General features: G+C 37.0%; 1 protein-coding gene across 7 annotated transcripts in view; it reads left to right on the top strand.

The window, feature by feature from the left end:
• Positions 1 to 14,712, top strand: part of ash2 (Set1/Ash2 histone methyltransferase complex subunit ash2) — a 61,924-nt gene that overhangs the window by 27,750 nt on the left and 19,462 nt on the right. For all 7 annotated transcript variants that reach the window (XM_070102798.1, XM_070102800.1, XM_070102795.1 and 4 more), the window contains 4 exons: positions 6,612 to 6,798; positions 7,241 to 7,422; positions 8,968 to 9,112; positions 12,318 to 12,456. In XM_070102798.1, the coding sequence (XP_069958899.1) occupies positions 6,612 to 6,798; positions 7,241 to 7,422; positions 8,968 to 9,112; positions 12,318 to 12,456 (653 nt within the window). The remainder of the gene's footprint in view (positions 1 to 6,611; positions 6,799 to 7,240; positions 7,423 to 8,967; positions 9,113 to 12,317; positions 12,457 to 14,712) is intronic.

The following is a 14,712-nucleotide window of genomic DNA, read 5'->3' as shown; positions in this document are numbered from 1 at the left end:
AAGAACTTACAGCACTTAGTGTTCCCAAGAATATCAACTTTATGATGCCGTTAGTATGCGTTGGTGTGTGAGCTGGTCAGAGGGGGGGGCACCAGGAGCTGGTAAGGTGCTTGTTCTTGTATGTATGTCATACGTAGTTTTTGCTTATTCTTGTGCGTAATATTTGTTAGTATTTTATACGATTCCAGTAAGGATGCATTTGTGGTCGTTGCTGTTGTAGAAAAGTAACTTTAAGATGACGGATAATTTTCGTAGTGCTGTAGCTCATAGATTCAAATTATTTTTATAAGTATGTATAGCTAAAAGCAAAAGCTTTTCAATGCTTCATTTGTTTTTGAATCTATCATTTGGGTATTGTAATTAAATCCTCATAAAAAACTTTTTATTTACTTCATCTAAGAATTAAGTTATAGTTTAGAATCTACTTCAAAAAATTTTGAAGCTTGCATGTACAGTACGTATATCAGAAATCAGAATGCATTCAGTAATACACACACACACACACATAGGTACATACAGTAGAACCCCCGTATCCGCTGATTTGGTATCTGCGGTTTTAGTTATCCACTGTTTACTGTGGCCCAAAAATATCTTTTAATTTTGCATAATAATGGCTTCAAAGCCTAAGAGAAGTTGTGCATCAATGAAAAAGTGATAATTCTCAATTTGTGCATAATTTATCAATTAAACTTTATATTAGGTATGTACAGGCCTTATATATAGGGTTTGCTACTCCTTACGGTTTTGATATCCGCGGCAGGTCCTTGAAATGTATCCCCTGCAAATACGGAGGTCCTACTATACATACATAAACAAACATACACACACACTAGTAGCGACTAGTGAAGAGGTGGGGCCAGGAGCTATGACTCGACCAATCCAACCACAATTAGGTGAGTGCACACATACATATATAAACAAACAGAATTATAAATATATAGTAAAATGGACAGTCTTCTAAAAAAATTATTGTTCTCTATTTTTATAGTCAGAAAAATCGTTCTGTTATGAAAAATATATTTGTTGATGATCTACTTAAAGCTTTGATATGTATTGGAGTGGATTTTGTCATTGTATGGCCTGTCATTTTTTGAAGCTAATAATGTTGCAGCAGTCATAGTTTAGAGCAACTGAATTATTTATGTATTCACACAAGATTAATTTTTGTCAGTTGTAATTCCAGAGAAGAAAAAAATTTGAAAAGAAAACGTCGAGTTTAAAAATGTATTAGAGATACGGTATGTAAAAATAAGTAATACCTTTCCATACATGTACAGTATGCAGTTTTAGTTAGTTTTAGAGGTACCTGGTCTTTGTATAGTAGAATATTTCTCTGTTGGTTTAACCCTTTAACCCTTTGAGGGTCGACAGGCCCTCTCCGAAACTTGTTCTCAGGGTCGCCCAAATTTAAAAAAAAAAAAATTATTTTCTCTTATGAAAAGATAGAGAATCTTTTCCCGATCATAAGGACACCAAAAGTTTGAAATTTGATGGAAAACTTACGGAATTATGCTCTCGCAAAGTTAGCGGTCTCGGCGATGTTTACGCATCGGCGATTTTGCCCACTTTGAGCCCCATTTTCAGCCAATTCCACTGTACTAGTCGACAAAAAAACATGAATATTTCACTAGAACTCCATTTTTTCTATCGAATGGGTGCAAGAAACCACCCATTTATGAAATTCAACTATCCAGTACAGTGGTCAGAATTTAGCAATTTTGCCAATTTCACACAAATTTCAAAAGATGCTAATTTCCGAATAGGGTCCAGAATAAACAAGAAAGACATTCCTGGCACTAAAATGACATTTCCTCTGGTCATTAGTCACGTCTCAAGGCCCCTCTTATATTCTTTTGCTTTCCACTTTGAATTTTTATTCTCACAAAAAATATAAGATTTACTGTTATGCAGACTACTGCATTAGTGTAAAAAATGGTATAAATATTATTGGTGCACTTGTGAAAGAATATTAGGTTCACCAGTTGACGTGTATTGCACGCTTGGCACGATTTGTTTACTTTTGAAATTTGGTAAAAATCGAACACTTCTGCTACTTTGAGCTCAATTTCAAGGTACCTTTCATTGTAAAACCAGTCAAAATCATCTCAATTTCTGTAACATGTCTTCCATTCTATAAAATGAGACCAAGAAAACTAGAATACAACAATAAATACCATACGAAAATACAGTGCAAAGTCGCTGTTTTATTACAAAAAAATGGTCAAAGTTTTTTTTTCTCATTATGCACTGTGTGCTGCAGGATTTTTTTAGACTGTGCACACTGACCACATAGACCCATTCTTTCATATGAAGGCCTACCAGCTTTCTCCCACTAGATTTGAGGGCACTAGAATTTAGGCGTACTAGTACGTCAAAAACCCTGGATCGTAAGCCGTACTAGTACGTCTGAAACCCTCAAAGGGTTAAGGGTCGAGAGGCCCTCTCCCAAACTCGTTCTCAGGGTCGAAAAATTTTCGAAAAAAAAAATGATTTTTTTCTTATGAAACGAGAGAATCTTTTGTCGATCATAATGACACCAAAAGTATGAAATTTGATGAAAAACCTACTGAATTTTGGTTCCGCAAAGTTAGCGGTATTGACGATATTTATGCATCAGCAATTTTGCCCATTTTGAGCCCTATTTTCAGCCAATTGCAATGTTCCAGTCAACTAAAATAATAGCTATTTTGCTAGAACTCCATTTATTCTATCGAGTACCAGAAACTGCCCATTTAGCAATTTCAGCTACCCAGTAAAGTGGTCAGAAATTGGCAATTTGGCCAATTTCTCACAAATTTCAAAATAGGGTCCAGAATAAATAAGACAGACATTCCTGGCACTAAAATAACATTTCATTTGTTCCTTAGTCACATCTCCAGGCCCCTCTTACATTACTTTTGATTTCCATTTTGAATTTTTATTCTCACAAAAAGTAGAAGATTGACTGTTATATATACTACTGCATCATTGTAAAAATGGTATAAATAATATCAGCACACTTGTGAAAGTATATTAGACTCACCAGTTGACGTGTATTGGATGCGTGGCATGATTTGTTTACTCTTGAACATCGGCAAAAATCGAACATTTTCGCTAATTTGAGCCCAATTTCAAGGTACTTCTCATCATGAAACCAATCAAAATCATCACTATTTCTGTATTATATTTTCCATTCTATCAAATGATACCAAGAAAACGAGAATACAGCCATAAATACCATTCAAAAATACACTCGAAAGTTGCTGTTTTAGACCAAAAACACGGTTGGAGTTTTTTTTTTCTCATTATGCACTGCGTGCTTCAGGATTTTTTTATACTGCACACACTGACCACGCAGACGCATTCTTTAATATATAGGCCTGCCAGCTTTCTTCCACCAGATTTGAAGGTGCTAGAATTTATGCTTACAAGTACGTGACCAACCCTGACTGCAATGACCGATCCTCAAAGGGTTAAACACTGGTTTAATAGGAAGTATCATGATTCACATTAGTGTCTGGGTAGTCAATGAGGTGCTCTGGTCGACCATCCCTGCTTCTTGGCCCCTTATTTTGTACAATCAGTCTTTTTGATAGTGTAACTTAATGGTAAATTGCATTTTTATATAGACTGCAATGTATTTGACTGATATATCTTCTCAGGATAGTATTTCAATGCCTGCTGTGCTTGCTAGTGACTTGAATATTCAAAATACACTTGTAAATATGAAAAGAGTGTTAGTCTCTTATAGTATAAGTCAGTGAAGTGGGAGAGAGATCCAAATTATAGTATACTGTAGTTTGTCAGTGAAGTGGGAGATTTACTAATTGTTGAAAAGGCAATTGGGTATGAAGTAATTCTTAATTTATGATAGTGCAAAGTATTGGAAGAATGACACTACATGATTTGAAGGTGCAATAAAAAAAAGCAGACTTCTCAAGTATTATTTAGAAAATGATTTTGTCAGCAATCTACGCAGACAAAAAAAAAAAAAGCCATATCTGGAGTATACCTGGAGAGGGTTTCGGGGCTCAACGCCCCCATGGTCCAACCTGTGACCAGGCTTCATGGTGGATCAGGACCTGATCAACCAGGCTGTTACTGTTGGCCACACGCAACCCGACGTACGAATCACAGCCCGACTGGTCAGGTACTGACTTTAGGCGCCTGTCTGCTGCCTTCTTGAAGACAGCCAAGGGTCTATTGGTAATCCCCCTTTTGTATGCTGGGAGGCAGTTGAAGTCTTGAGCCCCTGACACTTACTGTGTTGTCTCTTACCATAAACTACTAGGAAAAATTTTGATGCTGTTTTGTATGATTTTTTTTTTTTTTGCACTGATGCAGTAAATGTGTGCCTCTTTCTAGGGGAGTTCAGTAAAAAAAAAAGCTAATTTTACAATGCACTGAAGAGCAACTGACACTGTACACAACTGGCTACTCAGGTTTAAGAAGCACTACCATGTTTGTTAGATTATATCAGTTGGCATAGGGGCACTTGCAGATAATATTGCTTCTTACAATTATTTAGAAGACTGCCAGTTTGGCTGAAGACTATGATTTTACTTAGAGCAAATATATATAGCATATAATGGCAGTGCAACAGAATTATCTTAGATATTGCAAGACAATTTTGTTTGCATAGAAGAGAAATGCATGGCTGGGGTTAAAGAATCAAAGAAAAGATGTTTTGACTACACCAGTTCAATTGGAGTACTCACATATTTGTTAAGTAAACCTCCTGATTTAAAGACTGGAAATGCAGGACAAAATCCTTTGGGTCAGTTGATTTGGAAACAGTCTATTGGTTGCAGAATTGTCCACTATTGTCAGGATCACAGCAAAACAGTCTCATTTCTAGCCACCACAATTACCATTTCTGGTCACCATTTTCCATCTATTAGTCCATTAAATCAAGGTCTTACTCTACATGTAAGTGGCATAAATGTTAATCAATGAGCACTCGTGCTCAGGCAAATGCTGAAAGTTATTTACAAGGCATACAGAAAAAGGCCTGGAATGATATAACATGTTCCCTGCAAGTGGGCTATTGGTGATTACTAACAGTACTTTTGATTACCTGTTTGTAGCTACAGGAACCTGTGTCATATCTTCATTTTGTAATCTATTTTCTTAATTTCTAGTGGTTTTATGCAAATATTTCTACCTCTTGTATCCCTCTACATTTTTTGACCACTGAAAAAATCATAATACTCTAGTATCTTATGGAAGTACTTTGCTTTACAATTGTGGCTTCTTCTTCTTGTTAATTGTACTGTACTGAGAAGCCTTTATCTATTGTTTCATATTTGTTTTTAACCTTACATATGGTTATCATGTCTGCTCTTTTCAGCCTATCAGTCACTGAGGCATTTTTATTTTTTCAGTTTCATTGTTATTTGTCCTTGGACATTTTTCTATTTTGTTTTCAGTTTTTTTGGGGGTGTGAACTCCACACCAGAGCTATGTATTCTACTTTTGGCCTAATGTACCTGAAAAACATTTTCAGCATTTCCCCCATATACATTATATCTGAATACTGTTTGGCATTGTAGTACAGTGCAGTACAAGTTTCTCTAAATTTGATTTAATTGCTGAAGCCTGGCTAGTAACAAAAGGGCACATACAGAAGTAAGTCAGGCAGGTTATGTGCCTTTACACAAGAGTATTCATAATATTCCAGAAGATGAAATAGCATCCTTCTCTTAAAAAAAAAAAAAAAAAAAAAAAAAGTCACTTTTGAAGATGGCCAACCATACAGTGGGCTGCAGAATGTAATCCTTTCTTGGTGCAAAATTTATGGTCTAAAAAGTTAATACACTGGTTTCTCAAAGAAAAAAAATGGTATCTGCAAGTTTTGGGAAGTTTTATCATTTTTGGGTAGGGAGGGAGGGTAGGCAGCAGCCAATCCTAAATCCATACTGAAAATACCCATTTGTTATTAACAGAGCTAAACTTGGCCATAATGATCAAGTATTAGTTGTTCTTCTAGATACAAATAATATCTAGTCCCAATAAATGAAACATTTTTCTTTGCAAAAGGTAATTTTAAAGATTTCTGAAAACTAGTATTAAAGGTATTTTTGTAGAATAATTATTAAATTACATATGGTAGCATTAGTTGGTAAGGCACCGAAAAGATCATGAGAAAGTTTTGTTTGCACGTTAGCATGTTCCTGGTACACACAATGTATTGCTTATTTGTTGAGCAACTGCACTTTTTTTTGGGAGTACAGTAAACCTTAGGAATATTTTAATTGAGTAATATAGCTGCATGTTGTTGAGTCTTAAAAAGTACTTTTTTTTTTTTTTTTACCTAATATATGGTACTGATGGTTACCTGGAGGTCATTCCGGGGATCAACTCCCCCGTGGCCCGGTCCATGACCAGGCCTCCCGGTAACATCAGTATTAAAATTATTGTTGATAATGAGTTCTCAACTAAAGAGTCCAACAGTGATGAGCATGGAAAGATTTAATACATTTTGAATTATGCTGTTGTCTTTTATATTTTGCAAATATCTTGCCTTTATACCTATAAATCTCAGTTACTTTTAGTTGGTACATTAATATACTCATATAATATTTTATAAAATATTTACAGTTATGTTCTTGAAAACATATCCTTTTACACAGCTCAGCAACAGCAGTCAGGAAAGGGTCGAGGAGCAAAGCGAAAAATGCCAGAGACCACTGCTGGCAATAAAAAGGCTCGAGGAGACATGCCAGCTCCTAAACTACATGGTTATCCAGTAGATCATCCTTTTAATAAAGATGGTTACAGATATATTCTTGCTGAGCCTGATCCTCATGCCCCTTTCAGGTAATGTTTTTTTTCTCAAGCAAAACTGTAAATTGCTTTTTTTAATACATCACCTAGGTGGGGTAACCTAAAGATTTCAAAGTGTAGGTAATGTACTTCTCTCTTAAATTTTCTTTTCATAAATTCCTCCATAGATATTGTCTTGCTCACACTCCAACAGCACGTGAAATACCAATGGTTACCTCCCTGCCGTTTTACTGTTGTAACTCAAATCTACACGTTCACTTTGTACATACTCTGCCCCCTTTTTCCTCCAATCTTCCATTGTATATTTCATTTCTCATCATGTACTGTATATCTTGCCTTTTTTTTCCTGCAATTAAATTTGTTTGTTTTTGCTTTGAGATCATATCTTATCAGATGTACAGTATTTCTAAGAGTTTCCTCATCCGAAGTAACCTCTGTGCATTTTAATTCTTAGCTTTATTCTCTCTCTTTTCAGACAAGAGTTTGATGACAGTAATGATTGGGCAGGTAAACCAATTCCTGGATGGCTCTATCGTGCTCTCAGTCCTGGGGCTGTGCTCCTTGCTCTGCATGACCGTGCTCCACAACTTCGTACAGCTGATGATCGTCTGGCTGTGACGGGAGACAAAGGTTATTGTCTCATCAGAGCCACTCATGGTAAGTTGGTAGGAATTCATAGTCACATCAGAGGTACCATTTTATCAGAAGATAATTTGCTTCTCCTGTGTCATAAGGAGGCTTACCTCTGCATGCATGTACTACTGGCAACGTTGAAGATGAGTAGTATTCAATAAAAGAGTGATTTACTAGTGTAGAAAATGTAGCAAGTTTTGAAGTGGAGCTAATGTGAATGTAACCAAAGACAACATTAGTGTGGAAGAATACTCCCCTAAATAATGCTTCTAAGAACTGTTAAATAAAAGTTCTTAACTGTTTATATGTCAGGCTCTTGAAACTTATTTCATTGTTCCATCTGCTGCTGTGTGCTGTTGTTACTACTACTGGTTCTGCTTCCTATTCATGATACTGTGCAGAACTTTTTACTCTTTCCTCTTAATGAAGCTGCTTTTCCTGTTGCATTGGCAACAAATAAGGTAACCATACAGTATTAAATGGCCACTGCTCTTTTTCCTTGTAAATGTAAGTTGCACCATTAAGAAAGAAAACAAAAACAATCTGATGCTGTACTGTACTGACAAAGTTTTCCATTGGTTAGCAGAAGAAACATGATGTTCATTGGTAACAAATTCTGTTTTCATATTAAAACACTAGACCTCAAAACAAAAATAATATAAAATGCAGTTACCTGCTTTGGAAGGCAGTATGAGGATATTAAAAGAGTCTCAAATAGAGTACAAGAGTTTTGAAAAGTACCATCATTGGTGTCACATCTCTTCTTTAGAAAGTATTCATAATTAACCAACTATTTTCCTGAATGACTGTAAAGAAAGAGAAAGTTTCACATGGAAAATGCATTAAGCACATTCTGAATGAAATAATATGGTTCATTTTCATATACTTATTTGCTAATGCAAAGCAAAAAAAGGCACTGTAAAAATTCAAGGACAGTCAAAGCTATTTGAGTTGCCCTTCAATAAAAACATTGGTTAACTGAAATATGTATATCATTAGGAAGCCCATGAATTTGGTGGTTCACCTGATGCAAGGAAAGGTAGGGTAGATGCAGTGTTTTTTAGATCAAGAGCCCTTTGCCGAGATCAGAGCATCCTTGTTAAAGGAAAGCAAGGGGGAAAGGAGGAGAAAATACAAAAGAAATAGTAAGGGGATTTTTTTTTTTTTGTTTGTTTTAAGATTTTTTAACATTATTTATATCATGAGATATGCTGAGATAAGACAGGTGGAATACCTTATTTAAATCACCTTAATGCTATTGAAGTGTAAATGGTTTGTGTACCTTTTGACCTTTTGGTATTAAAAATACTATAAACAAACATCATTATAACATTCTTATCATGCTTTGCATTCTTTACTTAACTGAATGATTTATCAGCATGAAAGTTTAATGTCAGTGTATGCTTAGGATTGTTTTATAACGGAGATCTTCATTTTATAATGTCTTATATCATTAAAACTGCATTAATGGTAAACACTTCCAATTTTCTTTAATAGCTTAATGATCCAGCCCTCCTTATATACAGATAGTCAGGAATAAGAGAATATTTAATGCAGTATTTATAACAGGTGTGAGTCGTGGAGTATGGTACTGGGAGTGTACCATAGAAGAGCAGCCAGAAGGTTCTCACACACGCATAGGTTGGTGCCAACAGCTTGCTAACCTTCAGGCACCACTTGGATATGATAAATTTGGATATTCATGGAGGTCAAGGTAACTTATGTTGAAAACTGTGCTCACTTGTAAGGAAACATCGAGAATATTAACATTGTAATTTTAGAATACAGTACAGCCTCTCCTCACTTAATGACTGAGTTCCATTCCTAAGACAACGTCGGCAAACAAATTCATCACTAAGGAAGGAGCATACTATAATGGTAGTAGGTTTGTATCATTCATCTTTGATATTGTTTTAATGTCACCTTTGCACCATTTATAACATTTCTTGTGTATTTTTAAATGTTAATGCAGCTCTAATATACATTATTGAGGTATACACACTGGTCAGAGAGCCATTTTATAAGTCTGAATTGTCAGTACACGAGTACATTGCTAAGTGAGGAGAGGCTGTAGTTGTAAGTGGTACTAAAACCTTTAGTTCTCATATACACACACATTTTGGAAGGAAGGACAAAGGTAAGTCAGATGTGAATCTTCAGTATGAAGGCATAAAATACAGTTTGAGTACATCCTGCTGTGTGAGGAGCTGACGTTAAACTGTGTTAGCAGCAGATATCACCTGTGAGTGGTGAGCTAATTGACAGATCAGTTGTGTAAATGAACTTTGTAGCAGCTGAAGTAGTAAAGTTGTGATTTTGCTTCATGGGGCGAGACAAAAATTGACTTAGTGACAGACACTGAAGTTGGGTTCCATAAGACAAAAGATGTTCACTGTAGTATTTAAAATAAGAAAAATAAATAAATTTTAATACTGGAGAAAAAGAGGAAGCACATTTACTGTCTAGTCAGAAGCATGCTGACACTTCAGATGGCCCTCCAAACTGCAATATCTCCACCCTTCCTTCAAAGCGCAGGCTCTGTATTTCCCACATCCAGGACTTTACTCAAGCTAACCAAGTTACCCTGGATGCTTTCATAAGTGCAGCTTTGCTCATACTCCAGCACGTGAAGTTGTAAAAACCACTTGCCTCCACTCCTGTCTACAGCATTCACATATGGTTGTTGGATGTCCAGGCACCAAGTGTTCAAAACTTTTACCCTCCTACCCCTTCCCTCTCTCCAACCTTTCCTGGGATGACCCCTACCCATCCTTTCTGCCAACCTAGATTTATAAACAATTTTTGTCATACTATTTTGCCTCATCCTCTCTAAATATCCAGACACCCCATCAACTCTCCAAATAATACTTTTGATAATCCCATGCCTAATCACCAAGCTTTGAATTCCCTGCATGATATTTACATCACACATTGCCCTTAAACATGACATCTCAACTGCCTCCATCCACTGTAGCATTTACAATCCATGCCTCACACCCATATAACAGTGTTGGCACCACTACATTCTGGTACATTTCCTGTTTTGCTTCCATGGATAAAGCTGTTTATCCCTATAAATGCCTCAGTTCACCACTAGCCCTTTTTTTCCCCCCTTTGTCAGTTCTGCAGTTCACCTCATCATCCTTAGACCCATCTGCCAGTAAGTATGCTCACAAATATCTGAATACATATACGTACAGTGGAACCTCAGTATGCGACCTTAATTCATTCCAGAAGGCTCCGTTTGAGTATCGAACAAGTTCTTCCCAACCAATTTCTTGTTTGGGTGGCTGTTATCACTAATCATTGTAGGCCCCATGGTGACTTATTTATACAAATACTACAAAAAACACCAAAAAATGCGAAGAAACACGAAATGGTTTACAGCGAAGTTCTGGCAGGTCATATTTGTTTGGTCGAGTGCTGAGCTCTTTTCGAGTAAAGAGCTTGTTGTATACTGAGGTTCCACTGTACTTTCTCCAGTATATATATACACTAAAACAATGGTTATAAATGACCATAATTTTTAAAGGGGTGGACCAGTAAGCCAGCGGAAGGCCTTGGTCAGATGACCAAAAGCTCCAAAGGCGGGTCTTCATCTGACCAAGACCCGCATCAGGAAACACTTATCCTGTTTCCTGATGAACCTTACCTAACCTAACCCTCCAGTATGATATTGAATCTTTCATTGTCTGAGATAAATATACATACGTACATATATCCATGATGGTCAAAGGAAATTTTTAACAAAATTAAAAGTAGCTTTTAATCATCAAGAAAACAGTGAAAGATACCAATAATTGTTCATGTATCATTATTATTACATTAATTGCTTTTTTATCTTCTTCCCTATATATTGCAGATTTAAGTTCTTGATGAAGTTAATATCTTTATTTGTATGTTATAATTTTTATTTTGAATGTTCATGTATTGGTGACAGTTATTTTTTACTATTTTTATGTTGAGTTTGACTAAATATATATATTTACATACTGTATATTTAAACAATAACAAATGTTTAAACATTCTTGAACAGTGTTTAGTATTATTCCTTATGGATGTTTAGCTTTTAAACTAAAAGGAAAATGCCATGATATAATTAGTGAATCTTCAGTAAATCATTTTACTTACATAATTCTCATCTCTGGCCTTTGCACAGAAAAGCTAATATTTTATTTTTTATTTTTATTAACACGTCGGCCATTTCCCACGAAGGCAGGGTGGCCTGAAAAAGAAAAACTTTAATCATCGTTCACTCCATCACTGTCTTGCCAGAGGCAAGACAGTTATAAAACTGCAACATTAACACCCCTCCTTCAGAGTGCCAGCACTGTACTTCCCATCTTCAGGAATCAAGTCCAGCCTGCCAGTTTCCCTGAATCCCTTCATAAATGTTACCATGCTTACACTCCAACAGCACGTCAAGTCCTAAAAGCCATTTCTCTCTCTTTGCTCCTATCTAACACGCTTACACATGCTTGCTGGAAGTCCAAGCCCCTCGCACACATAACCACCTTTACCCCCTCCCTCCAACCTTTCTTAGGCTGACCCCTAACCTGCTTTCCCTCCACTACAGATTTATAGACTCTCAAAGTCATTCTATTTCATTCCATCCTCTCTACATGTCCAAACCATCTCAATAACCCCTCCTCATGGATATATAGTAAGTGGATTAGAATAAGAGAATAAACAACTTAGAAACAAAAGGAAGGGGAAGAGTACGTATGTAAGTGTGATTACTTTGCTCTGGGTGTTGCTGTACTTACAGTAAGAACAGAAATGCATACTTAAGTTAATCATTTCCTTTTATCGTAATTAATGCAGTAAATATTTTAAAGATACATCTTGTATTAGCTTGCATCATATTTTATAGATCACTGAATGATATTTTCTATTCCTCACCTTAGTATGTATTTCAGGAAGGGGACAGTGTTTCATGAATCACGAGGGAAACATTACTATGATGGAAGTTTTGGTGAGGGAGATGTGCTGGGCATTATGATTGACCTTCCAGAGAAGAACCCTGTCTCACAATTCCCACCAACATACAAGGATAAGGTAAAAAAAATTTTAAGTGTGGTTGAAGAGTAATGAAATACTTGTTTACTTAAAATATTCACAAGGTTTACAAGTTGATCATTATGTTATCAGTTCTCTGATACCAGGACACAGGCTTGGTAAGTTAACAGGCCAGCTTCAGTTATATTGCTTTTAAATTTACTTTTTTTTGCAGTATGTACTTTCAAGATACAGTCTGCTGGGAAATACTTTACCCTATAAAAAAAGCAAATATCATATATCAGGATAGTGGATCTGTTGGCTACTTATGTATTACTGTAGATGAACAGGGGGATATCATCAATGCTGATGGTGACACTCTTCAAATCGCTAGTGTTCCCTCACTTAGAATATTGCTCAGTGCTGACGGCCCCGTTCAGGGGAGGAGAAATATCGGAGCTGGAACAAATACCGAGATTGTTTATGGCTCCTATTGAGCCAGTAAAGCACCTAAACTACTGGGAACACCTACAAGTCTTGAACATGTACCTCTGTCAAGACTTTTAACAATGACCTTGTGAGCAGTATTCAGAACTTCTTAGAGCCGCCTCTGAAACCTCCTACTACTCTAAATCCAAATGACTTCCATAATAATCATAAGTCTTATAAAAGCCATACCTATTACAATGATTCTAAACTACGAACATTGAAACGTACTGCTCGCAGACTAGGCCTAGCCTATAGAAACCATCGTACCCCTGAAATGCTGAGCCTCTTCCAAACTGCCCTTGCTGCTGCCAGAGAGCGTATGACAGAGCTGCGGCAAACAGACTGGGAACAATTTGTCAATGGTCTCAATGCTCACACCCCACTTAGCCGGGCATGGAGGGACATAAATAGAATTAAGGGTAACAGAACTGGGCAGATCGTGCACCCTCATCCCTTGCATAGGGCGAATGAGTTAGTCAGTGCTTGGGCTGCTACATCTAGCTATGACAGTCTTCCCAGTACCACACAGGCGAAATTAATGGACAAATATGATGCAAGAGAGAGACTTGTTTGCTTTATGCTCAGCAAGGCAGATGACTGCAACATTCCTTTCACTAATTATGAACTTGATGCAGCACTAACTAAGGGCAACTCCACGTCGCCTGGTGAGGATGGTATTACTTACAACATACTCAGATTGCTGTGTCGAGTACCAGGTAATCCTTTACTTGAATTATATAACATGAGTTATGTCACTGGGGAGCTCCCTAAATCATGGACCAATAGCCTCATTATTCCCATTCCGAAGCCCAATCAACAAAACTCATTTCGCCCAATATCCCTTACTAGCTGCTTGTGTAAAACATTCGAAAGGATGATTCTTAATCGTCTTATGCACAGAATTAAGGAATTCTTGTCACCCCGGTTGCATGGCTTCATGCATGGAAGGAGTGTGCATCATTGCATTACCACCTTTCTCACTCTGCACACTGACAGCTCATACACTACGTTCCTTGACCTTAAATCCACTTTTGATGTAGCCAACAGACATGTAATCATTAGTGAACTTGCCAGAATGGATGTTGGAGGATGGCTTCTCCGCTGGATTAAAGGTTACCTGTCCAACAGAAAGTCGTCTGTGTTGTTCCAGGGACATAGAAGTGTAACTAAAGATTTTGAATTAGGAACCCCACAGGGAGGTGTGCTTAGTCCCACCCTTTTCAACATTTTGATTAATGCCTTACTTAATGCCATGCCTAGCCAGCCCCATCATTATATGGTTAGTTTTGCTGATGACATAATGATTTACACCACCGGATTCTCCAACACCCAAAACATTCTTAATCATGTACTAGCCTCGTGTCAGGACCTGGGGTTAATAATCTCAGGGGATAAAACAAAGATACTCAACAGGCGTCCTCCTCGGCAGAGAGGCACAGTTCATCAGATCCAGTTGCATGATGGGTCTCTTCTAGAATATGTAAGCAGATACAGGTATCTAGGCTTTGAGGTTCCACTACTTGGACCTGTTGTAACGAGACTTTGTCGCCAATACAAAGAAAGGCTGACAGCACTTAGAATTGTGGCAGGTTTACATCCCAGGTATGGAGGTAATGTTAAAATTGTGAAAATGATGTATCTTGCTTATATTAGATCATTGGTTGATTATGCGGCGCCACTACTTGCACTCGTGTCTGACTGGAAGCTTGGAGGGCTGGAAAAACTGCAAAACGAAGCAATGAGGATCATCCTAGGATCTCGTACTGCCAAAATTTTAAATATGCGGAAAGAACTTAATATTCCAAGCATTAGAGATCGTGTTACTGA

The sequence above is a fragment of the Cherax quadricarinatus genome, chromosome 83 (genome assembly GCF_038502225.1).
Source record: "Cherax quadricarinatus isolate ZL_2023a chromosome 83, ASM3850222v1, whole genome shotgun sequence".
Taxonomy (NCBI): domain Eukaryota; kingdom Metazoa; phylum Arthropoda; class Malacostraca; order Decapoda; family Parastacidae; genus Cherax; species Cherax quadricarinatus.
The sequence above is the reverse complement of the archived record's forward strand: the minus strand, read 5'-3'. Positions and strand labels throughout refer to the sequence as shown.